Raw genomic sequence first — 27,080 nt, forward strand, 5'->3', positions numbered from 1 at the left:
CTCTGTTGTTGACATACTTGTTGACCAGTATTTTGAAATAAATTACCCAAATAATTGAAACTGGAGTGATTATATTGTGTTATTTTGACAAATAAAATATGCAGAATTTTGCAGAATTTTAAAATATTGTGCACAGAATTTTTAATATTTTGGCGCAGAATTTACCCAGGAGTTCAGATTTGGAAAAATATAAGTGGTGGTCTCTCCCAAGCTCTCTCACTCATGAGAATGGGCAATCTTCAGATTATAATCTCCCCTGGTTTGGTTGGTGTAATAGTTAATATTAACATTCAAATATTCATTTGATTCAGTGAGTTTTAGAAATGAATGAGTTCACAGCTTTTGGAGCTCTTGTTTCAGGCTGCCTGCCAACTCAGGCAGACATCACAGTAGTGGTGATACATGGCTCATAGTTTGCAGGGCCGGCCTTAGGCCGATTTGCCCGATTCCCCCGAATTGGGCCCCGCGCCTGAAAACTCTGCGTCTCCCGGAAGCAGCAGCTGTTGCTAGGCAACGAGAGACGCTGAGAGACGCTGGCCGGCAGAGGCAGCCCTGGCTGAACTTGCAGGACAGGTCGGGGGTGGGGGCGGGGGAGAAGGCACATGTGCCTTCCTCCCCTACTCACCTGGAGGAGACGCCAAGGAGCTTCTGGTCTGTGGCAGACAGGAATCTCTGCAGTGGACCTCACTAACCTGAGCAGTTGGGGCTTCCAACGGTGAGTGTTTGACCCTGTGATTCCCAGGGTTTGTAATATTGGGTTGTTTTCGTGGTGTTGGTGTCTGAGGGTGAGTCGGTGCCTGCCTGTGTCTGTTTCAAAACTAAAGTCTTGGGATCCTGTAGTGCTGTGAACTCCGGGTGAGAGAGGAAATCAAATACATCAAGAAGGTCTGCAACAGGGCAGGCTGAGACTTTTATCTGAAACTGAGGCACTGAGTGATCAGATTATCCAAACCTGTTCCCTTCCCATCAACTCTGCTTTCCTGCTGCAAGACCGCTGTAGGGGCTGAATATTTCCATTAAACCATGTCTCCTTCATTTGCCCTGCAACAATGAAATAGACCGGCCCAAGCTTTGTGGATATTAAGGTTTGGGGGTATGATAATATTCTAGATCAATCAAATGCCCAGCTCAGCTTTCTAGCCATCCAGCAGCTTTAGGGCAGGGAAGGTAGGTGCTCTTGGTGCAGAGTGGTCACATGCAGCCACACAGAATCATTGGCAGCGCTGGGAGAGGCCAGGAGTGGAAGCAGGTGGCCTGGGGTGGGGACATTTGCCCTCAGTCCTGGGCTCTGGGATGGACTAGGCTGGGTGGTGGGTTCAGTCTAGTCTTCCAGCCTGTTGCTCTCACTGGGGTTTGTGGTTTTCATCTGGCTCCACCGAAAAGACCAAACAAGCCCAGTAGAAAAGAGAGAGGCAGGAAGGAGTTTGTCATGGCAGTCCCTTCCCCAACACCACCCTCCAGCCCCAAACTCTGTCCCAAAGCCTGCACTCCCAGAGCCTGCACAGGACTCTCAGCCAGCCAGTAAAGCAGCAGGTTTATTGAACACAGTCCAACACAGGTCTTGCAGGCCTCATTCAGTCAATGGGGCAATTGATTACAAAGTGGATAACATATTACTAAGGTTCAATACAAAGTCATGTAAATGCATAATGCAGAGATTTATCTACAACTGCATTGATTGACTGCTGTGTGCAGTAATATAGTGACCCCATGGTCTTTGAATGAGGCTTTATACTGTGATGGTGGGGCTGAGCGGGAGGGGGGAGTCCTATTTTACTGCTGTGATCTAAATAGACATTATTGAATAAAATCAGTTGTACAACTATCAAAACAAATTATTTTCCTAATATGAAAGTGAAAATCTATAATTAATATTCCTTTAGAATGTGGTGACTTCTATCAATATGGGCAAGAGATCAAGAGATATTGTATTTTAGCAGACCTGATTCTACTGTTGAGCCAGAAGAGCTCAGTGGACAAAGAATTTGAAGAGCCAAATCAGTCTGAAGAAGACACTCAAGCCAGTCACGTGAAAAGAAGACTACAAAAGGGCTGTAACTGATGCTGAAGGTACTGAGGGTCAAGAATGCTTTTCTGATAATAAAGATGTGAGTGGTTTAGATCCAGAGCAGAACTCTGCTGACCAGATGGAAATATCTGATGATCCTGCAACTTGGCCAGAATACATTAGCCAGCGTATCAGGAGTATTTAGTAAAACAAAAAATAAGATTAAGTTTCACTGCAAAAGAAACTTTCAAATGGTGAAATTGTACTCTCTCCATGGGTGATATACTCAGTGTCAGCTGACAAGATCAAACCATTGACTCAATACAACAAAAACTTATTGACAAAGAAGCAAAACTCTGGTATCAAGACATCACACAATGGAAATTTTCTTAGAAATACATGACCATTATTTAGGAAAAACATTCAAAATGAACTTATTAGCATTGTAGGGAATGCTGTTAAACGTGAAATATAAGCTCGATTAAGGCTGCTAAATATTTTACTATTATACTCGATGCACTTCTGACATTAGTCAGAGCCTTGCAGTGTATTTATGCCCTTTTTCTGCATCTACTAAAAGATGGACTATTTTTAGAAAACATGTTACTAAGAGCTGCAGAGTGATACAATGGATATTTCTGCAGGAATTTCTTCATTTGAAAAGCTTTGTAACTGGTTAGAGAAGGGTTTTCAAGAAGTGTTAACTGGTGCCAATGAACTTGCCAAAGATCTAGATGTGACTAAAACAGTTTGTGCAGTGCTTCAATCAATCTTCCTGACTATTCCAGTAACTGTAGCCTCAGGAGAGAGGAGTTTCGCTAAATCTAATTAAAACATATCATTTACTGAAAGATTTTGTCAGACAAAAAGTGAGGAAGATAAAGTTTTAAAAACATAGGTGAATAAATATTGATATTTATAATATATGATGTAATGTATGTAATATATAATTTTGTTATTATGTATATAGTCATGGAAAGTAAATAATACATGGAAGAAATGATAGTTTGAAGGTTATCGTCACAACCAAAAAAGCTCAAGGCCAAGATTTTCAAAAGCGACTGATGAGTGATTTTGAGTGCTTCCATTTTGGATGGCCAATTTGAAGCCTCTTAGCCCTGGTCTATACTGAGGGGGGTGAAATCGATCTAAGTTATGCAACTTCAACTATGTGAATAACGTAGCTGAAGTCGATGTACTTAGATCGACTTACCATGGTATCTTCACCGCGGTGAGTCGACTGCTGCCGCTCCCCTGTTGACTCTGCCTGCGCCTTTCGCGGCACTGGAGTACAGGAGTTGACGGGAGACAGCTCGGGGATCAATTTATTGTGTCTAGTCTAGATGTGATAAATTGATCCCCGCTGGATCGATTGCTGCCTGCCGATCCGGCGGGTAGTGTAGACATATCCTTAGAGAGGCCACTGAAAGGTGATCGGTACTAATTCCCAAGCCATGGTCAGTAGAGAGCTGGCTCTTCCTCATTTCCACATGCATTGAAAAAAGATGAGACTCCATCAGTACTTTTCTGCTGTTGCTTTTCCATGCTAGCAAGTGCTGTGGTTACTCAGCGGCTAGTGGGAGAGGAGGTGGTCTTCACAGGTATGAATAGAAGGGCATGTGCTCCACACAATTGCATGGGAAGGTTGGTGTCCACAAACCAATGGGTACAAAGATGTGGTCATGCTTTGAAAACCCTTGAGAACGTCCAGCACTGGGGATAACCCCGGATGTACTGTAAATGCTGGGTAAGAGCTAATGTTGTCACACTTTGCCTAAGAGCTTGCTGCTTCATACTGTCTTCCTTCTCATTCAATCAGCTGCATTCCTACTGGCTAAAATACGGGGTTACTCTTATTATCCATCTGACCTGGGGCTGGGGGAGGGTGGGGGGAAGGGGGCATAACATGTAGCAGTGCTTATATGGTCAATCACACTGTCTCCCTAACAGCTTCTAGCTATTGTCTCTTCTCATGTTGATCTTCTTTCAGCTCTTAAAATCTCTTCTCATGCGGAGCTGTGTCCCATCCATATTCATTAGATAGCCCCTTCCTCAAGGCATGAGTTACATTGTTCAGTAATATAGTACCTGCCTACAGTGATCAGAATAACGGGTGGAAGTTTGTTTTATTTTTATAAAAGGATTTGGATCAAGTTTAATGAAGGATCAAATGAACTGGTGAATGAATTGAGTGGAAGTCTCTGTACTAGTATATAAACATGGAAAGAGGAGATGAATAAAAGGGGACACGAAGAAAATATATAAAATAATGAGTGAGCTAGAGAAGGTAGATCAGTTGAATTGATGCTCCCAAGAGCAAGGAGACATTCAAGGAAATTGAGAGGTAGCCAGTTCAAAACTGATAAAAGAAAATATTTTTCCACATAATGCACAGTTAGTCTGTGGAACTCATTACCACAAGGTACCATAAGGACAAGAGCGTAGAAGGATTCAGCAAGGGGTTTGTTTAGGCATATCTATGGACAACAGGAATATACAAAGTTACCTTGTACATCATAGTATAAACAATTAGATTTTGGGGATTAGAAGTAAACTTCCCTCTGGCCAGGTTATCCTGTAATCTCCTCCAGCAGGGTTTCTTCCTCTGAAGCAGTGGGTACTGGCCACTGTGGAAGATGAGATACAGGACTAGATGGACCCACTGGCCTGATCCATTACAACAATTCCTATGCGCCTAAGAATGAAGAGGAGGCTGAGTTGAAATGTGAAGAATTTCCACTTCCACATGAACCCTTAGAGAGACAGAATAACATTATCCATGATGAAATGTGGCCAGAACTCTGCTGTTAAAATGCTCCTGCTCATGGAAAATGCACCATGAGATTTTAAGGCATGTATGTGGCTGACACCTTCATTTCAAGTCACCTTTCCCTTGAGGATCTCAAAGCAATTTACAAATGTAGGCCCATTTCAATGACCCTGTTTCACAGATGGGAAAATTGAGGCACGGAGAGGTTAAGCGACTTGCCTGATGTCACACAGCAAGACAGTGGCAGAGGTGGGACTAGAAAACACGTTTTCTGAGGCCTATTCCCTTACTCTAAGCCCTGAATGCTCCCTAATTGCAATGCACCAATGAAGCTTGCCTTGGTTCCTGAGTAGAAAGGCTATTTGTCTGGTTTAAAGCGGGACCGTCCTAGTTTTGTAAAGTTCTGTCCCTGTCTGGTAGTGATTAAAACCAGACGTAGCTTTGTCCGGTGAAAATCTGTCTCTGCTGGAGGACGCTAGTGGGGGTGGGGCCATTCACTCAGCGCAGCTGCCGTTCCCTCTCCTTGGCTGCTGGAGGCTGCACACCAGGCAGCCAGCCAGTACTTTGACAGGGCTAGCAGCTGGTTAGACTCTGCAGGCAGGGGGCCAAACTGGCCTCTGTGCTGTCCTCTGTCAGGCACTGGGAAGCCAGCAAAAAGGTGGCTACAGTAGTCCACATTTTGAGATTCTGAGGAGGAACCAGTGTCTGTGCAGGGTGCACAGGTTGAAAAAGGTCAGATTTTAGAAACAGCAGAGAGGAAAACACAGCTGGATGTGGGAGCACGGGAGAGGGAAGAATCAAAGAGGACTCACGAGTTAATGGTCTGAGTGGCTGACAGGGAAGATGGTGATATTTCAACAGTGAAGGGAAATGCAGGAAGGAGTTCCATTTTTTTGATCGTGTTAAATTTAAGGTGAAGGGAAGACAGCGAGGGGGGATGTCAGAGAGAGATCGAGAGGGCAAGGCTGAAGTACAGGACTGAAACTGAATGGATTAGAACATAAGAACGGCCATACTGGGTCAGACCAAAGGTTCATCCAGCCCAGTATCCTGTCTACCAACAGTGGCCAATGCCAGGTGCCCCAGAGGGAGTGAACCTAACAGGCAATGATCAAGTGATCTCTCTCCTGCCATCCATCTCCATCCTCTGACAAACAGAGGCTAGGGACACCCTTCCTTACCCATCCTGGCTAATAGCCATTAATGGACTTAACTTCCATGAATTTATCGAGTTCTCTTTTAAACCCTGTTATAGTCCCAACCTTCACAACCTCCTCAGGCAAGGAGTTCCACAGGGTTACTGTGCGCTGTGTGAAGAAGAACTTCCTTTTATTTGTTTTAAACCTGCTGCCCATTAATTTCATTTGGTGGCCCCTAGTTCTTATATTATGGGAATAAGTAAATAACTTTTCCTTATTCACTTTCTCCACACCACTTGTGATTTTATGCACCTCTATCATATCCCCCCTTAATCTCCTCTTTTCCAAGCTGAAAAGTCCTAGCCTCTTTAATCCCTCCTCATATGGGACCCATTCCAAAACCCTAATCATTTTAGTTGCCCTTTTTTGAGACGAGGAGACCACATCTGTACGCAGTATTCAAGATGTGGGTGTACCATGGATTTATATAAGAGCAATAAGATATCTGTCTTATTTTCTATCCCTTTTTGAATGATTCCTAGCATCCTGTTTGCTTTTTTGACTGCCGCCACATACTGCGTGGACGTTTTCAGAGAACTATCCACGATGACTCCAAGATCTCTTTACTGATTAGTTGTAGCTAAACTAGCTAAATTAGAAAGTTAACTTTGTGCATCAAGGCCAAGGACTGGGGCCTGGCGGCTGAGAGGGAGGTTGATAGACTGTTAGAACGGAGGGCCTGATATTAAAAGTAACCTCAGAGTCTAGCAGGAACTCATGTCTGTTCCTGGGTGGTACACCAGTAACCTCAGGCTCTAGCAGGAACTCATGTCTGTCTGTCTGTCTGTCCCTGGTGGTGCACCAGTAAACTGTGTGAACAAAACTGTGACAGACAGTGTGCTTAAAAGGCTCTTAAACCCAGACTCCAGAGCCTGCCACACTTGACTCTCCCAAGTAGAATATGTGTCTCCAGCATGGTCACGTTGCTGCCTTGTGTTTATCGAATACGTTGGTGATGCTCATGCGCCAAACAGAGGAGAAACGTATATGGCAAGGGTCGGCAACCTTTCAGACGTGGTGTGCTGAGTCTTCATTTATTCACTCTCATTTAAGGGTTTCGCGTGCCAGTAATACATTTTAATGTTTTTAAAAGGTCTCGTTCTACAAGTCTATAATATATAACTAAACTATTGTTGTATGTAAAGTAAATAAGGTTTTTTAAATGTTTAAGAAGCTTCATTTAAAATTAAATTAAAATGCAGCAGAGCCCACCAGACCAGTGGCCTGGACCCGGGCAGTGTGAGTGCCACTGAAAATCAGCTCACGTTCCGCCTTTGGCACACGTGCCATAGGTTGCCTACCCCTTGTACATGGTTTATAGCCAACTTCTGGTCTGGATAAGCAGCCAACAACGAAACAGTCTCTCTCTAACGGTGCCCTGGGGGCTCATCTGAAAATGGTGGGAGAAAATCCTTTCTAGCAGAACTGCTGCACCTGCTATCAGCACTTGTGTGGCACCACTGCCTCTGCACCTAGACAGAGCAGTGGTGGAAGCAGCACATGGCTGTATCTCAGAATAACCTGCTTACCTTAAATGCATATTACTGAGGCCATTCAAAAGCAGCTGGAATGTCTGGCTCATGTTAGGATCACCTCATGTAGCTATTTGTTGCAGAAAAGGATAGCAAGTAGCAACATAACCAAAGGACTGGGGGATTCTAGGTTTGCTAACATCTGCTCCTTCACTTAGAGCAGAGGGTCAGATTCAGGTCTGGGGTAAGCAGGTGTGAACTTCATTGAAGCCAGTATTTTGCATACAAGAGTCAAAAAGAAACTTCTTTTACTGTACCTTGCTGGGCCTTTTGGTATCGGGCTCGTTAGATTCTTATATTGTGCCTGTTCCATCACCGTAGTAGGGGAACACGTCAGTCTATCTGAACCATGGGAAATCTCTGAATCTTTTAAAAAATCCTGGTCCCTGCTGGAAAATTAATAATCTCCATAAGAACATAAGAACATAAGAACATAAGAAAGGCCGTACCGGGTCAGACCAAAGGTCCATCTAGCCCAGTATCTGTCTACCGACAGTGGCCAATGCCCCAGGCTGAGGAGTGAACCTACCAGGCAATGATCAAGTGATGATTCTCCTCCCATCCATCATCATCCCTCCTCTAGAAGAACAGAGGCAGGGGATTTCTTACCCCATCATCCTGGCTAGCCATTTATTATGACTTAGCCATGATGAATCCATTCCCCCCCCCCTTAAACATTTATAGTCCTAGCCTACACACTCCTCCAGGACAAGTTGACTGTGCGCCTAAGAAGAAGAAACTTCCTTTTTTTTTTTTTTTAAACTGCCTATTAATTTTTTCATTTGGTGACCCTAGTTCTATTATTATAATAAGTAAATAACTTTTTTTCCTTATCCACTCTCAACATCATCATGATTTTTATATTATATCATGTCCCCCCCCCTCTCCTCTTTTTTTTCAAACTGAGAGTCCTCTCTCTTTTAATCTTTCCTCATATGACCCTCTAAACCCCTAAACCCCTTTTTTTTTTAGTTGCTCTTTTTTCTACCTTTAGAATATCTTTTTATCTTTGAGGAGACAGAGACATCATACACACACAGTATTGGGCGTACCATAGTTTTATGGATATATATAATATTCTATATATATATTCTCTCTCTATTCTTATCCCCTTTCCTAACATCCTGTTTTTTTTTTTTTGCTTTTTGACCTGCACTGCACGTGTCAGATCCACTCACACGATAACTCAAGATCTCAAGATCTTTTCCTAACCTGCAATTAGCCCCCCAGCCATAGTGTTGTATGTTGTATGTATAGTTGGTTTTTTTTTTTCCAATTATTATTACTTACATTTAATTTAATTTTTTTTTTTTTGCCATTTTTTTGCTTAATCATTGTTTAGTTTGTCTCTTTGAAGTTCTTCTTTTGGTCTCTTGCTTCTTGACTATCTTAGTTTCAGTTGCATCTTCTGCCACCTACCTCTCACTGTTTACCCCTTTTTTATGAATATGAATAAATAAATAATTGAATAGGATTGGACTACCTAGGACCCCACCTCCATCCCTCACCATTTCTGAGAATTTACCTTTTAATTCTTACCCCATTCCTTCCTCCCTTTGTTCCACCAATCCAATCCATGAAAGGACCTTCCCTTATCCCATGACAGCTTAATTCTTCTAGAGCCTTTGGTGAGGGAGCCTTGTCAAAGGCTGGAAATGAAAGTACACATACACTATGGATATCCCTTTCCCACATGTTTGTTGACCTCTTTTCAAAGAACTCTAGTAAGACTTTACAGAAACCATGTTGACTATTGCTCAAGAGTTTATGTTTTTCTATGTCTGACAATTTTTTTCTTTTTACTATTTTTTCAAATTTTTTTTCCCACCCGAACGTTAGACTTACTGGTCTGTAATTCAGGATCACCCCTAGAGCCCTTTTTAAATATTGGTTTTATTAAACTTCCAGTCATTCATTGGGTACGAAGCCGATTTAAGGGACAGGTTAAAAAACTTAGTTTATTAGTTTCTTTTTTTTTCTTTCTTCTTTCAGAACTCTTGGGTAAATCTCCATGGTCTTGGTGGTGGTTTGTTTTGTTTTTATTTATTAATAAAACCTCCTCCTCCCTGACTTCAACTTCAATTTCTTCAGATTTGTCACCTCACCTACAAAGCCAGCTCAAAGCCAGCCCAGAATTTCACATCCTCAGCCGTGAAAGAAAAGAAGAGAGAAAGAAAAGATTTCATTTAGTTCTTTATTAATATCTTTTTTTTTTTTTTTTTTTTTTTTTTTTCATTTTCAAATGTTTTAGGCTTTTTGGTTCTTTCTTCTTCTTCTTGCTTAAAATAAAAAACTTTTTTTTTTGTACCTTTTTTGTTTTTTTTTTCTTTTCTCTTTTTTTTCTTCTTTTTTTTTTCTTATTTTACTTTGTTTCTTAGTGTTTTGTGTGTTGTGGCTTTGTTTTTTTTACTTTTATTTTACTTTTTTTTTTTTATCTTTTCTTTTTTTTTTTCTTTTTTTTTGGGTTGTTTTGTTTTCTTTTCTTTTTTTTTCTTTTTTTTTTTTTTTTTTTTTTTTTTTTTTTTGATGGTTGTATTCTGTTGGGCTTAACTTAAGGAAAGGGCCACACCCACTTTTTTCACTTTTCTTTTTAAACTTTTTAACTTTTTTTTTACTTTTTCCCTTCCCTTTTTTTTGTTTTTTTTTTTGTCCCCCTTTTTGAAATGTTGGGCAGGATGTTGAATGCTATTGTATTATGGTCACTATTTCCAAGCGGTCCTGCTATAGTTACCTCTTGGACCAGCTCCTGCGCTCCACTCAGGATTAAATCTAGAGTCGCCTCTCCCCTTGTGGGTCAGGGTGACAACACCACTGCTCATACAGATAGCATGTTCCCTCAAACACTGATTCACAATCAGTTCTCTGCTGTAGTTGATAAAAGCAACATCGTCTCGGAGTTTGTTTATAGTCACTGCACTGAAACGCAAGACGTCTTTTAATCCTGAATGGCGGAAAGAATATGAGTTCATTGCTGAAAGCAGGAACGGAGAGCATCGCACATCTTGCAGCCTGTGTAGGAGTGAGGTAGCTGTCAGCAATCGTGGAAAAGGAGATTTGAATCAACACATTTCTGTTTGTACTTTTCAGAAGAACTCGTGCAGGGCAGCTACTTCAGCTGATATGCAGAACTTCTTCCAAGCAAGCGTGTCGCCTCATGCCGATAATGTGACTGCTGCTGAACTTTGCAAAGTGGTCCATGCTGCTATGCATCACCATTCTTAATGAAGCATCAACGGTAGCGTAAAAGTTAATAAAACTATTTACCATGACTCGTCTGTGGCTAAAGATTTGACTTGCTGAAAAAGCAAGGCAAAAAGCATTGAGCAAGAATATTTTAGCCTCATATTCAGTTCAGAAGCATTTAGAAAATATTAAGAGTAATGATCTATATTTCTATTTGACCACTGATTCTTTAAATAAGGGAGCAGCAAAGTGTTTTTCTTTAGTCTTAAGGTATTTCAGTTTTGAAAAAGAGATTCATCCCTTTCTCCTGGATTTAACAGTGATAGGAAACTGCGCAAGCCTTTACCACAGAAACATTTGGAAAACTCAAGGCTTTTGACCTCAGTTTGCAGAAGCTGTCAGCCTATGCAGCAGATAATACAAGTGTAAATTACGGGAAGCATAACAACGTTTACCCGAAACTAAGGCTGTCAATTAATCGCAGTTAACTCAAGCGATTAACTCAAAACAAATTAACTTGATTAAAAAAATTAATTGTGATTAATTGCAGTTTTAATCGCACTGTTCAACAACAACAGAATACCAATTTAAATTTATTATAAATATTTTTGGATGTCTTTCTACATTTTCAAATATATTGATTTCAGTTACAACACAGAATACAAAATGTAGAGTGCTCACTTGATCCTATTATTTTGTATTACAAATATTTACACTGTAAAAAAGATAAACTAAAGAAATAGTATATGTCAGTTCACCTCAGACAAGTACTGTAGTGCAATCTCTTTATCATGAAAGTGCAACTTACAAATGTAGAATTATTATTTTTTTTACATAACTGCACGGAAAAACAAAACAATGTAAAACTTTAGAGCCTACAAGTCCACTCACTCCTACTTCTTGTGCAGCCAATCGCTCAGACAAACACGTTTTTGTTTACATTTGCAGGAGATAATGCTGCCTGCTTCTTATTTACAATGTCACCTGAAAGTGAGAACAGGCGTTCATATGGCACTGTTGTAGTCAGCGTTCCAAGGTATTTACATGCCAGATAGGCTGAACATTCATATGCCCTTTCATGCTTTACCTTGTAGATTGCAAGTCTTATTTTTTTTTACAGTGCAAATATTTGTAATAAAAATATTAATATAAATAATATAAAGTATAAAATATTTGTAATAAAACATAATATATTTGTAATAAAAAATAATATATAGTGTGTATATATATAATATACATATGTATATAAGTGTGTGTATATATATATATACAAATAATATACACCTCTATCCCGATATAATGCTGTCCTCGGGAACCAAAAAATCTTACCGTGTTATAGGTGAAACCGCGTTATATCGAACTTGCTTTGATCCACCAGAGTGCACAGCCCTGCCCTCCCGGAGCACTGCTTTACCGCGTTATATCCAAATTCGTGTTATATTGGGTCATGTTATATCGGTGTAGAGGTGTATTTGTAATAAAAATAATATATATGTATACACAATATACATATGTATATAATATATGTAGGTATATATAATATACAAATAATATATTTGTAATAAAAATAATATAAATAGGATAAAGTATAAACTATTTGTAATAAAAATAATAATATCAAGTGAGCACTCTACATTTTGTATTCTGTGTTGTAACTGAAATCAATATATTTGAAAGTGTAGAAAAGCATCCCAAGCTATTTATAATCAATTTAAATTGGTCTTCTATTATTGTTTAAGAGTGGGATTAAAACTGCGATTAATTGTGATTTAATTTTTTAAATCATTTGACAACCCTTCCAGAAACTGAAAATGCCAACAGGGACACTTTTAGCAGCCAGTTGCTTAGCACACATTCTTCATAGCACAACAGAGTACGCTGCAGAAAAACGTTGTCGAACATTTAATTCTAAAGGTTTATTCCCACTTCAGCGTTTCTGCTACTGGAACAGAACAATGAAAGGCGATTTGTGACCATGAGGTGGAAGAGTGCAATCTATTGAGACATGGTCCCAGGTGGCAGTCTCTCTTTTGCTAGCAGTCAATAGATGACTGAAGTGCTAAAACCCACTACTTAGTGATTTCTAGTGTTTAGGGGGGGAGGAGTGTCCCAAAGTAATCTGGAAATGCTTTGGTAACCAGGGGGCTACCAGTGAGGTGGCTGAACTGTATTTTCTCTTTGTGAGCCATGCTCTGAAGCTATTCATGGACTGTATTGAGACTCTAGAAGCCCAGTGCTTTAGTGTTCTTTCAGAGTGGTGCATGAGCTCACGAAGGGACTGAATATGACACTGGAGGGAAAGATTAGGGACAAGTTCTTTGGATACATGTGAATTCTGGGCTCCAGGGACTTACTCAAGATATTCCTGGAAGGCGTAAAAAGGGCTTCACGACCTTTATGAAAGATCAAAGAAGTATCTGCACGACGGGTTTGACTTCACTTTGCCATCGCAGCAAAGTGTCCGAGTTAGCGCTTGAAAAACCCATCAGCTTTGAAGAATTTTTCTGAAGCTGTTTGCGCTTGTAGTGTGAAAGAATGAAGAATTTGGCATGATAGAGAGCCTAATCTCCTCTCTTCCATGAAAGGATTGCCTGCCTCGTGAAGAGAGGTACCCGAAAAATTTCACCAAAGCACAGGGCAACTTCAAGAACTTGAAGAAAATCAGCTGTTACATCTCTTCAGTACCTGATAGCAATGCTCACACAGAGGCGGTTTTCTTTCTGATGATCACAGCTTGGTAGGGTGACCAGACAGAAAGTGTGAAGAACAGGGGGTGGAGGGTAACAGGAGCCTATATAAGAAAAAGACCCAAAAATCGGGACTGTCCCTATAAAATCGGGACATCTGGTCACCCTATAGGTTGGAGAAATGAAAGGATGCAGAAGTCATGAAAGCGGAGCACCATATATGTGTCAGTTCAACAGAAGAATGCAAGAATATGTACACTGAACAAGAACAAAGAACTTCTGAAGGCTTGGGATGGGCACCGATAAAGGGCTATGGTATTCTGTGAATTAGGCACACCACACAGTCTGCTTCTCACCAGCAAGCCTAACATGTCTTTACATTGTCACATTGTTCCCTACACACAAACGAACACCGTCTTTTATTGAGAAAGTTCTGAGTTACGTTGTAATTTTTCATGCCGTTGTGTGTAATCATACACAGAGTTGAATGCAGGGTTTGCAGGCTGTTGCATTGTCGAGCTTGCCAAAAAAAATCAGAATTAGTCTTTTACGATAATAAGCAGGAATGTGGCAATGTTTTGGTACAGGTTTTATTTGCTAACATTTCCACATGTGGAGCCACGCCGGCGGGAGTGGGGATGCCCTATATTCTGGGGATGCATCGGCGGCCACCCTACTCCCGGAGTTTGCAGTGTACCGGCATTCTAGAGGTTATAAAGAAATCTTTTTATTTTCCTGCTAATGTTACACTCCAGGGACAGTTTTAAAACTGGAGTTTTTGTTAAACTTAGTATCACCCCCCACGAAACAAACTCAGTTTGCACAAGCCCCGCTCAGTCCTTTCAGAGCACACACCACTGGGCTGCAACCAGAACTGTCCCCTTTGGCCCCCGCAGCAGACCTTCAATCCTTAAAGAGACAAGGCACAGGTACCTCTATCCCTGACATTTGCTGACGAGTGCTACACTGCCTCCCGACAGGTTTCACTGACTGACTGTCTGCAAGGGCCTGACCCAACTCTCATTGATGTGAATGGAATGGAAAGTGATACCCAATGGGAGTGGGATCTGGCCTTACATGCTTCTCTTCCTCTTGTTTTGTTGCCGCCAGCGACCTGCTATCTCACCTGAAGGCTTCCTCTCGGCCTCCTGGCCTCCTTGGTTTAGCCCTGGAGCTCAGCAGGACTGTTCCGAATACCTGAAGTACCTGCTGGATCGGTAAGTGGCAGCCTTTGTACACATTTAGAGTGTCAACTCTTTGGGGCAGGAGGCAGGTCTCTTTGGTCTGCGTTTGTACAAGGCAGGGCCTCCTAAACACAACATGATCAATTATAACAGAGATGCAAACAGCTGTTTGTCTGGGGCATTGTGCTCATCCCCTGCCAATGTGGGATTGTTCCCTAGAGAGAAAGTTGGAAGGTTCTGATGAATGATTTTGGACAACTACTATCAGTGATCATTTCCAAGGCTTTCTAAACATTGTATTGACTCACAGGTGAGTAATGTACTGGTGCTGGGGGTCTGACTGAGTGAGGTTACCCTAGAATGGCTGGGCTACCAAGGGGATAAGGAAGCTAGAAATGTCAGCTAGGGCCCAAGGGGATTCATTAGTTCACAGGATGGAGCACTGTGTGTTTGGAGCTGAAGGACAAGGGTTCTGGTCGCAGCTTCAATTATAAAGCCCTCCTTTAGGCTCTCCTGTGTATAAACTTTGGCTTGGAAAAATCAGTTTGGCCTGAAAACTGCCACATTCACCCTGAAGGCAAAAGGGATTTTCTTGGCCAAGTGTGTGGGAAAATCTGACTTTTTGAATGAAAAACATTTGAAAAAAAAACAACCCTTGTTTGAAATTTTGACTTTTGTCTAAAATTTTTCTCTCTCTCTCTGTAGCTCAAAAGCCATAGATCCCCTTCAAATCCCTCCCAGCTGCAGGTGGGCACGCAAAGGAGCTCTGGCAGAAACGGGGTGTGTGGCACACAAAAAGTGTATACACCCCAAATCCCATCCCCTCACCGCCATTCAGGCAGAAGAACCACAGCAGGCAGGATCCTCTATGCCCACATGGGATGGAGCTGCCAACCTGTACAGTGTGGGGAACCACCAGCTGTGCTGAGCCATAACGAGAGGAAACTCCAGAGTGTGATAGTCTTTGGCCGAAAGTGTTAAGAAGTTGAAAGTACATCAACCTCCTAGGGGGTTGGGTGTGAAAAAAATAAGTAGAGAGAGGCTGTCTATGGATGAGGGACCGCACGTTGGAGGTTACTGGTCTGTTGTGTTATTTCTAATGCAGGTTTTTTTCCTCTGCCAAAGGCTACATGAAGAAGAGAAAACTGGGAAAAGAATTTACCAAAAGCTTAAAGAGTCCAACTTGATGCCTCAGGCTGAGGAGCGCCACTACTTAAACAAGACATTAATTGAGAAAATGTTTGGGGGTAAGATGATGACAAAAATCCGCTGTCTGAAGTGTCTAAATGTCTCCTCCCGAGAAGAAGCCTTCACAGACCTATCCTTGGCTTTCCCACCGTCCAACAGACACGTGCATCGGCAGAGCCACGCAGCAGTTTTACCAGTGGAAGAAATCGGCCCACAGATTATTGAGCCACCCATAAAACCACAGAGTCAGGTAACGGAATCTCCAAGGAGGCAAAGGAAGCACCCCGTGTCTGGAGAACCTCCCATCCAGCTCTTGCCAATAGAAACAGTTGGGTTTCAGGAAGCAGAGGGACAAGAGACTCCTTTCATCTTGAGATCCGACAGAGATCATGTCAGCTTGGAGGCAGTGAAAGATCCACTGTTGTCTTTTGGAGAGCAGACTGGTGGCTCCGAGGACTCCAGATCTGTCCCGGACTTAATCAACTATTTCTTATCACCAGAAGTGCTGACATCCGAGAATAAATATCACTGTGAGAAGTGCGCTTCCCTGCAAGATGCGGAGAAAGTGGCCGAGCTGACGGAGGGGCCACACTACCTTGTCCTCACCCTGCTGAGGTTCTCCTTTGACCTGAGGACCATGAAGAGGAAGAAGATCCTGGATAACGTCTCAATTCCATTGGTGCTGAAGCTGCCGGTCCTGGTTGCCTCGGAGGACTCCGGTGAAGTACGCCAGAACAGGAATGACAGGGCTGCCTCATGCAATGGATTTGTGTCCATGGTGTATGATCTCTGTAGCGTGGTGGTCCATTCCGGAGTCTCCTCAGAGAGTGGTCATTACTATTGTTATGCCAGAGACTGTACCAGTACTGATGCCAGCAGCCAGCCAAGGGACGGGGCACAGAAAAGCACGTCAGACAAGCAGTTGGACTTTGAAATCCAGTGGTACCTCTTCAATGACACCAGAGTGTCCTTTTCCTCCTTCGAATCGGTCAGCAACGTGACCTCTTTCTTCCCCAAAGACACGGCCTACGTGCTGTTCTACAGGCAGCGGCCATGCAAGCAGAGCTGGGCTGTGCGCGAGGCCGTTTCAGATGCCGTCCGGCTGCACGGGGAACTTTCTCCCAATAAAGACTTGATGGAAGCCATTTCCAAAGATAACATCCTGTATTTGCAGGTAACTCCATTTACCGTCAGCACCATGTTTTAGGGGAATGATTCTGCTTCCATCGAAATCAGTGTCAGCTTTTCTCTTGGCTTCAGTGGGAGCAGGCCTGTAGGTTACACATGTGGCTCCCAAAAGCTGAATCTCATCTCCCTTTTAAATCCAAATGTAAAGAGTTTCATTATTATTTGTTTAAGAGTAGCTGCAACTGAGATCAGGGCCCCATTGCGCCAGGCAGTGCACAAACACAGAGTGAGACACTCCCTGCTCTGAAGAGCTTACAGTCTACATAGACAGGTCAAAGGGTGGGAGGGGGAAAATAGGCCCAGAGCGGGAAGCGACTTGCCCAAGGTCACACAGCAGGTTGGTGGCAGAGATAGGATTAGAACCCAGATCTCCAAAATCCTAACCTAGGGTCCTAGCTTACGTGTTGCTTTCAGCTGCTCTTGGTACAGTAAGCACCTGAGACTGCTGTGAAGGATGCTATATACATGTCTGCTGACAGGCATTTTCATTCACTACCATCAAATCTGAGTGCATTGCCAACAGCGGCGAAATAATCCCATTAACACACCAGTCACGTAAGGATTATTCTCATTTAAAGAGAGGGAAACTGAGGCACGGAGAGGTGAAGTGACTTGCCCAAGGTCACACAAGAAGTCCGTGGCAGAGAACACCCATTTCCTGCCTCCTAGTCTTATTCCTTAAGTACATTCCACCAAATGCTGTTGTGTGTGTCGTGTGTTTTATACCAGCCAGAATGTAGGCATAAGGACTCGTTGGCTTAGTGTGGCTTCAGCCCTATGGCTATTTGGGGAGAATCATCCCAACCAGCTACATGTACATTTCTCCCTCTCATGCCCGCCTTGCTGTGAGCATGGTCTGTGCATTTGCAGCCAGACTTCAGCTGGTTTCTGGGACTAACACTGCACTGCCTAGAGTGCTGCTGAGCTGGCCTGAATTGTACTGAAGGTTTTGGCATGGCTTCGTTTAGGTGGTTGAGTGACTTTAGTCCTCAGACAAGGTGCTGCACTGCCAGCCCTTGAGCCAGAAGGCCTCCCTCGTACACGCAATGGCTACAGCAGAAGTAGCGGCAGCATAAAGCTTCCTCCCATCCTGCCATAATAATAATGCCTCCGGGCCAATCCCTCCAGACCAAAGCTAAGGATGGGAGGGCAGCTCAGTCCCCAGGCTCACTCGGGTGGAATCCTCCTATGAAAGGTTGAGTGGTAGGCAGGGATGCATGCTGGACCTCTCCGCACTATGGTGGGGTCAGTCACCCTCCTTCCAAGGGGCTCTCTGCTGTGACTGCCTGTACAAAGGCGGTGTGATGGTGGTTTGGGGGTAGGGTGACCAGATGAGATGAAGAAAATATCCGGACACATTGGGGTAGGGTCTGCTGGCGGAGAAAAAAAAAAGGCGAGTGCTGCCGGCAGAGTGAAATATCAGGACAGTCCCGATTTTATCACGACGTCTGGTCACCCTATTTGGGGGGTGGGGCGGGGTGAGTCCTAGTCTATAGATCATGAGACTTTACTGCCAGGGCAAAAGAAGGGGGTCGCCTGTCAGAGGTGGGTATGACCCACCTAGGACTGGGTGAGGTTTGATCCCCTATGTCTATTTGTCATTCATGCCCACTCCTGTGTATTGGCAGGTCTGTACAGAGCATGACCCTTCCCCCAGGATCAGCAACAGCTTTTCGTCATTGCTTTGTAGTGTAACGTAAAGAGAGAAATGTAGCCCTATCGAGGGAACTGTGGCGACTTTACTGAGGATATGTAACAGGAGAGTGGGCTTATGCTGCTAGGGCCAGTTCCGCAGCTGGTGTCAGATCAGTTAGTTTGATTGAAATCAGCTGCGCCAACTTACAGCAGCTGCGGGTCTGACCCTCATGATCTCCAAGAAGTCTGGAAAGCAGGAAGAAGATGTGTGAACTCAGAACAGAAACAGGAGAATCTTCCTTAACAGTTTGAGTTTAAACTTTCATAAGCAGCAGGGGTATCCCATCAGAAGTAACAGGACCTGTTCCAAAGAGAAGAACCCAATGTGAAGGGAATTCCTCCCTTTACTCACTTAGACAGTTGGCATTGGCTAGCAATTGTCCCTCTTGTTACTTGTTCTCTGTCTGCTATTGTGGTATGAAATAGTCATTTACGCTCCTCTGTCTGGGTTCTTGCCCCTCTCGCTGCTGTCTGTGCTTCACGCACCGAGATAGCTGAGCTGTGATCTCTAGAACAGTCAGAAGAAAGGACATACCTTTCTTATGTATCTCGGAGGTGCGGACTCACCCACAGAAGGTCTTGGCTGGGGCCTGTCCCCAAGGACTTCACACCTTTTACAAGCTTCTAAAGCAGAGTCAGGTTTCTAGGGCCTGCGCCTGCCAGGCACCGAGCCGCCTCAGCTCCTGCTGACTTTAAACAAGTGTTTGAGGACCTTGGCGCCTTGCACGATCAGGGAGGGTGTTTGGTTGTTTCCCTTCAGCCTACTGTGAATTCAGTAATGGGCATTGATGGTGGTTGGGACCACCTTGCCACCTCAATCAGAGCTTCTACTAGAAATACCAGCTGTCGCTTCCCCCGTCACGTGGAACCTAGGAGTCCCACGTCCATGTTTCATGCCTTATCCAGTAGACCAGACATTCTTTGGTTTAGGCCAGCAGCTCAGTCTCAGGAGCCAGCCTCTCTCCCTCAAGAGAATCTGGGAGCAGCTTTCTCACATGCATTCACATGATGTGCCTGAATCACTAGACTTCAGATAAACAGGCCTGGCTTGTTTTTGTTTTTTTTTCCTTTCTCCCAGGAGCAAGAGAAGGAAGCAAGGAACAGAGCTGCCTACATTTCAACCTTGCCCAAATCCCCTCTATGGTGGAGAGATTTTGACAGGGACAAGGATGACGAGGGCTCCTCTGGGGGCTGTGGTCCAGCTGCTGGAGGTGGAGGCTCGGGCTCGTTTCATGGACTAGTCTTCTAAAGGCGCCATTGAACACTGACTATAACCAACAAGCAAGAAGCCCCACTTCAACTTCATTTCTAACCAAGCCGCGGGGCCCGCAGAGGCCAGAGTGTCCTCTCACCTCCTTTGAAGTCAGTGTTACCATGGAGAGGAGTTTGGCCCTGAATCCTGTCTAAGTAGAAGGACTCGCTGCTGATTCAGGGGACACATTGCTGGCTGGAGTTAAATCACTAGCACATGGAGATTCCCGTTGCTTTCTATGCACTGAATGCCTTAAAATAATATTACTAGCTGCTGAGCTCTGCGGTGACGAGCTACTGACCGATACCTAAGAGAAGTGCCACTTTCTTAACCGTAGCATCATCTTGCCTGCTGGGTACACCGTCAATCAAGACTGGGGCAGGGAGAGGTGCAGGGAAGCAGGACTCTTTTGGAAGTGACCAAGTGCAGCGCCACTGACCCAAATGCAGAGCCCAAAACTTCCACACAGAAATGGGATTTTCGGCCAACGTCTTCCAGAAGAGCCTAGTGATTTTCAGACGCCTCAGGTTTTGGGTGGCCAACTTGCCATACCCCTTAAAGGAGCCTGATTTTCAGAAAGTGCTGAGTACCTGCCCTCAGAAAATCAGGCCCCCTTTAAGGCATCCCACATTGGGCACCCAAAACCTGAGACACCTTAAAATTGCTAGTCACTTCTGTAAATCTTGCCTTGTTGAGATCACTGGGTGCAGCAGCCACAGCTCCATCTTAATCCTAGAAGCCAGGCTCCTTGATTCAAGATGGAGCATGGGATGCCAGTATAATACACTGGCATAGTGTCTGTGATCACAACTCTCACCAGTGGCTGGTCCCCAACAACTCTTATAGTCTGCTGCTTACTCACTTCCTGCAGGGCTGACTCCTCTGGTGTGAGTGGGATGGAGTTGTGCTGTTTATGCCAGAGGGGCCGGGTTCAATTCCTGACTGTGGTGTGTGTGAATATTGTGTATCCATAGAACAAAAAAACCCCCAAATCCTGAATTAAATTCAAATGACAAAAACAGGAAGTCTGTTAGAGCGGCTAAATGCAGCAGATCAGTTGTGGAATGAGAGTTATTTGTTCAGTTCTAATTAGTACTATCTGACCCTTTTGAGGTTTGCCCAGCACTAGCACAATTTCCTCTCACTTCTAATCATTCTAGCCCCGGTTAGGTTTTTTCTGAAGGATCAGCAGATGCACAGTCCCACTCCCGGGCTCTTATTCAGGCAAAACTCCCATTAAAATTAGGACGTCGCACCTTTCTGTCGTGAAGTGTGCGCATCTTTGTTCCACCATGAGGGAATTGCACTACACGAGACGAGGGCCTCTCTGGCAAAGTCTCTCCTCCCTTTCACCTTGTGTAGCAGTGGCAGGACTGCTCCATGCTCTGCAGTTGCAAGGGGGCTCTGGGAACTGCAGGATGCCTCTGAAATCCCTCCCCATATTTTATATATATATATATATATATATATATATATATATATATATATATATATATATATATATATATATGCTAATTCCCAGGAAGAGAAAGCTGTAGTAAGATCAGCTCCTCTTCACTTCCAGCTGGGAGCAACTGTAGCAAGACTTGGCTGGCTCCTCTTTACGCAGACTGGAAGAGCAAGAACCCAGAATTCCTCCTTAGTCTTTCCTCAGTGGCCTAGCGGGAACTTCTTTGTTCATCTTGAAGAGAGGAAGAGTGGAGATGGTAACTCTCACTGAAGGCAGCATTCAGTGAGTGTTTGACCTCAATGAAAGGAACTTATGGTTGAGTAAAACTAGGGTCACAATTTTCATTGTGGGCTTGATTTTCAGAGCTGCTGAGTATGCACAACTCCAGCTGAAATCAATGGGAGCTGCAGGCACTCAGTACTTCTGAAAAATAATCAGGTTTTAAGATGGGCACCTAAACAAACCGACACCCAAAACCAGTTGCCACTTTTGAAAATATTTGAAAAGCAGTGAAATGGCTGATAAATGGAAGGAAAATCTCAAGCTTCTTAGAAACCATTCAGGACTTTCAGAGTTCATGGTATTGGGGGGTAATAGCAGGAAATAATGTGAAGATAATCAGGCTTGACTCGTGAAACTCTTAGATTTGGGGTGAAGTTTTCAAAAATGGTGCCTGCAATCACTGGGAGTTAGCTGACTTGCTCAGGCAGGTTTGAATTTCCCAGTAGGGACTAGATCCACAAAGGGACTTAAACTCAGCATTGCAACACCTAACCTTTAGATACCTTTAAAGGGGGTACCACTCGCCATAGGTCCACCTCCTTGGAGGTAGGTCTGGAAATTAGCGCTCTTCCCATCTGGCTTCTCCTGCTGTTGGTTACTCACGCTGTGGCTCATCTCTCTCTTCATATCTCAAGGTGCTCTCTCTTTTTGTGACTCAGCCAGGTCACTATATGGTTCCTCCCCTTCCTGGGTAAGAAAGTCCCACTGGACAAGCTGCCTGGATGCTGTCTCAGATGGTCTCTGTTCCACATCTCCGGGTCCGGTGCCACTTTGCCAGTTCTCCCTCTATGCTTCGTTCCAGCCCAGGGGCCCTATGACCAGCAGCCAAGGTCTGCACTGTCCCATTCCTTGCTGCTGTTTCCCTGGGCTTCTTCCTACCCAGGCTTTCTTAGGCTGGTTCCCCTCCAGGTGCAGCATCTAAGGATAACTGGCCCTTCCTGGCCCATGTTAACCCATTCAAGCCTTGAGTGGGATACACACCCTGCCATCTAGTGGAATCTGTGGCCCTTTCTTAGGAGCCCAGACACCCTATACAATGCACAGGGCGAGTTAGGCACCTAGGACTGGAATCCACAAAGCCAGCCACCAGCCCTCTTGTGGAGTGAGGCTGCTAATGTGGGAGGCCTGTGTTCCAAAACCCTGCTCCAGTGCATGTTTAGTTATACACAGTGGAACAGCTTCAACAGAAGAGACTGAGGGAGATTTTCCCCAGACTACCCCACCACCTCTGGGCTCCAGCGCTGTTTTGTATAGGGCCCAGTCAGGTGGCTTCTGAGCATGTCCACCCGATCACATCCCAAAGGCGAGCTAGGCAGGGGCATGCCGAGTTTGATAACCCTGTTGGAGCTTAGATGTGAGCTTGGTGCCCGGGCACGTAGATTGCTGCATGCCCAGAGGTGGATTTTTTAGGCATTTGGGTGCCTTCAACGGAACTGTAGGCACCTAGAGAGATTGTAGGTGCCTAGAGAGTTAGGCAGCAGCTAAGCGGGGCTTGTGAGGATCTCAGTTTTGGATTTAGATGCTTAAATGGCAGTTATGCACCTAAATCCCTTTGTGGAGCTAACTCTAGGACCTGCCTGCACCTTTATATGCCTAAATACCTTTGTAAATCTAGCTGTAGCTAACTTAGGAGCCCATGTCCCATTTAAGCTGTTGACTTTCAATGAGGCTTTGTTACACAACACACAGTCAGCCCGTGGCACTCATTGCCAGGGGATGTTGTGAAGGCCAAAACTATAATTGGGTTCAAAAAAGAGTTCAAACCCCATGCTCTGGGCATCCCTAGCCTCTGACTGCCAGAATCTGGGAGTGGGTGACAGGGAATGGATCACTGAATAACTATCCTGCTCTGTTCATTCCCTCTGAAGCACTGGACACTGGACACTCAGAAGACAGGATACTAGGCTAGAGGAACCTCTGGTCTGACCCAGTATGGCCGCTGTTATGAGGCTCCTAAATGACTATATCATTTTGTGTTTTTAGTGCTGCAACTGGGCCACTGGAGCGCTTCAGTGTAGATCCTACCTATGCTGACAGGAGGGGTTCTCCTCTTGGCATAGATAATCCACCTTCCAAGAGGTGATAGCTAGGTCGATGGAATAATTCTTCCATTGACCTACCGCTGTCTATACCATGATTAAATTGGTTTAACTATGACACTCAGGGGTGTGTTTTTTTCAAACCGCTGAGTGATGTAGCTGGGTTGACCTAACTTTGTAGTGAAGACTTCTTCTGTCAATTTAGCGAGCGCCTCTCAGGGAGATGGTTTATCTATGCCAATGGGAGATTTCCCCCCCCCTCCTGTTGGCCTAGCTATTCTACACAGGGGCTACACAAGACCCCTGATTCTCCTCACACCTATGTCAGGCCAGAGTCTTGGGAATAATCATCAGGGCCCTGATTAGGTCAGTGCAATAAGTGGCTGTGTGAGATGGGTATTGTGGGCTGGGAGTGTGGTTTCTGCCCACTGAAGCAGGGCCTACTTACGGCAGTTGGGGGGTCTATGGAGGTGTCCTTTTGTTGGGGGAGGGACAGGAAGTGGGGGTGTCTGAGGGCTTGCACTACACTAGCATTTGATACCTCAGTGCAGAACAAGCTGATTACACTGCCCTAAGAGTTAATCTGAACCTGCTTTTAATTCCCTGCCAGTAACGCTTCATCAGCCTGCCCTGGCCTGCTGGTATGCTGCGCTACAATAGCATTGGAGCCATGGATGAGGGCTGTACTCCCGAAACAGCTCTGGGCACTCATTTGATCAATTAGCAACATGGCGGGCGGGGGGGTGGGCAGGAACAGAGATGGCACATGACTCAAGGCAGTTTTCAGTCTTAGGAGGACAGATGTGTCTCATCCTTTAAAACTCCAGGGCACAAAGGAAAGACATTATTAAACCCAGGCTGTACTGTAAAATACTGAACAGCTACAGCCAGGTTTTTTCTTTTTATATATATCTGTATCAACATAGATACAAAACAAAAAATGACAAAGAATGCGGGACTATGACCACTATCTCCACAATTCTGCTACAGCCTCACTCGGTCATTTCTATGGGATTATTGCTGCTATTTGACTGTGTCATCTATTTCTTTCAAATCATGTAGACAGCCATGTCTATTGAGTGATTTTAAGGCATTAACAATTTTATCTGCTCTTCATGGTTATTTGTAGCAAGCAATAGGGCTCCGGGGGAAGAGGTTTAAATAAACAGCTCTAAATGATACACACGTTGAAAAAAGGATCTCTGTTCCCCTGCTTTTATATAGATCATAACAGAAATAAAAGACTTGCAAAAATAAAAATTGTATTCATACTAAGTTAGTAGCTGCGCCATGTTAAGTCCAGTAGAAAAATTCTGCTCTGAAGGTCACTAGCTCTGAAACCTGTCATTTTAGTGGAAAGAACGAGGAATACGTGTGGCACCTTAGAGACTAACAAATTTATTTGGGCATAAGCTTTCGTGGGCTAAAACCCACTTCATCGGATGCATGCAGAGGAAAATACAGTATCTTATGCCCAAATACATTTGTTAGTCTCTAAGGTGCCACAAGGACTCCTTGTTCTTTTTGCTGATATAGACTAACACGGCTACCACTCTGAAACCTGCCATTTTAGTGGAGTTACTCCAGCTTTACACCATTACAAATGAGATCAGACTATGGCCCAAGCTCTGTAATTATATAGTTTAAAAGTAACACAATTAAAAAGTACAGTGATACCCCCTATCACCAGTATATTGTGTAACCCTTGTGTCCATGGGGGATTCCAAACGTGTGACTTCTACGAAACTGCGCTTTTATTATTGATCTTACAGTGGCACTAGAGGTGTCATCTGAGATCCAGGCCTCCCTTGTGCTGGGTGTGGTACATGCGCATTGTAAGAGACAGTCTCTGCCCTGAAGAGCTTACAATTTAACTAGACAAGAGGGACAACAGGGTGGAAGAAATGAAGTATTATCACCCCCGTTAACAGATGGGAAACAGAGACAGAGGTTAAGGGCCTGTTTACACTAAAAACTGCTATTGTGGCAAGGCTGCGCCTCTGAAGTGCTTCAGTGTAGACAGTACCTGTGCTGACGGGAGGGATTCTCTCATTGTACATGTAACCCACACACCTCCTGGGTGCGGTGTTCTGTCCCATCTAGTGGCACCGAAACCACTTAGAGAGGGGGATTGCATCTGCTCTACAGCCTTAGCTAACAACCAGTTGGCTTTTAGCTCATGCAGTAAACTCCATAGGCCCCAAGTTCAATCCTGCCTGCCCACGACTGGGGTCTGTCGGTGTTACACATGGATACACCATCTACCTGAGAGGCCGTAGCTAGGTTGATGGACTAGACAAGGAGTTAGGTCAGTTTAACTATGCCACTCAGGGTGTGTGTGCGTGCAGATTTTTCACACACACCCTCCCCCCGACCAATGTAATTAAACCAACCTAATTTTTTTAGTGTCTACCAAGCCTAAGTGACTTGTCCAGGGTCAAACAGGAAATCTGTGGCACACCTAGCAATTAAACACAGATTTCTGCAGTCCTGCTACAGAGCCTTAACCATAAGGCCATTCTGCCTCTCTAAGGGTGGGTAAGACGCAACTTCTAAAATGTCCCTTACTATAGTAAAGGAGGTTTCAAGCTTGGAAAAGAGATGCCCTTATACATTGTATTTATTGCTAACTTGCTGGGTTCAATCCAGTTGTCCATGACCACATTGTTTTCAGTCTCAAGAGATGGGTCAGTGACTGTCTGGGATGGCGACTGCGCTACCCTCCTATCCCAGAGGTGGTTCCTGAAGGTAAAAGCTGATGCACAGTGGGAGAGCACGAGGAACTTTGCACTGGCTCTAGCCATGGGATAAGCTTTCTGCAGCTCATCTCCAGGACATATTTCACCAGTACTAAATTCACTTTAACACGAGAAAGAGGCTTGCTCTTGATTCTGCCCCTGATACACAGAGGCATAGCCCCACCTACCCTATGCACCCCTACAGTCCTACACCTTTATTTAAGAACATAAGAACGGCCACACTGAGTCAGACCAAAGGTCCATCTAACCCAATATCCTGTCTTCTGACAGTGACCAATGCCCCTGAGGGAATTAACAGAACAGATAATCATCAAGTGATCCATCTCCTGTCGCCCAGTCCCAGCTTCTAGCAAACAGAAGCTTGGGACACCATCCCTGCCCATCCAGGCTAATAGCCATTGATGAACCTGTCCTCCATGAATTTATCTAGTTCTTTTTTGAACCCTGTTATAGTCTTGGCCTTCACAACGTCCTCTGGCAAAGAGTTTCACAGGTTGACTGTGCTGTATGTGAAAAAATACTTTCTTTTGTTTGTTCTAAACCTGCTGCCTATTAATTTCATTTGGTGGCCCCTAGTTCTTGTGTTATGAGGAGTAAATAGCTATCTACTTCCCTATTTACTTTCTCCACACCAGTCATGATTTTATAGACTTCTGTCATATCC

At 44.2% G+C, this 27,080-nt stretch overlaps 1 protein-coding gene across 3 annotated transcripts in view; it reads left to right on the forward strand.

Annotated features, from left to right (window-relative positions):
- USP35 (ubiquitin specific peptidase 35) overlaps positions 1 to 21,319 on the forward strand; it is a 63,055-nt gene extending 41,736 nt beyond the window's left edge. For 2 of the 3 annotated variants that reach the window (XM_039491365.1, XM_039491357.1), the window contains exons 9-12: positions 14,490 to 14,596; positions 15,269 to 15,310; positions 15,689 to 16,925; positions 19,713 to 21,319. In XM_039491365.1, coding sequence (XP_039347299.1) covers positions 14,490 to 14,596; positions 15,269 to 15,310; positions 15,689 to 16,925; positions 19,713 to 19,883 — 1,557 coding nt within the window. In that variant the 3' untranslated portion in view covers positions 19,884 to 21,319. The remainder of the gene's footprint in view (positions 1 to 14,489; positions 14,597 to 15,268; positions 15,311 to 15,688; positions 16,926 to 19,712) is intronic. The other variant, XM_039491375.1, reaches the window with a different exon arrangement.
- The last annotated feature ends 5,761 nt before the right edge of the window (positions 21,320 to 27,080 follow it).

This window comes from Mauremys reevesii, linkage group 1, assembly GCF_016161935.1.
Source record: "Mauremys reevesii isolate NIE-2019 linkage group 1, ASM1616193v1, whole genome shotgun sequence".
Lineage (NCBI taxonomy): Eukaryota > Metazoa > Chordata > Testudines > Geoemydidae > Mauremys > Mauremys reevesii.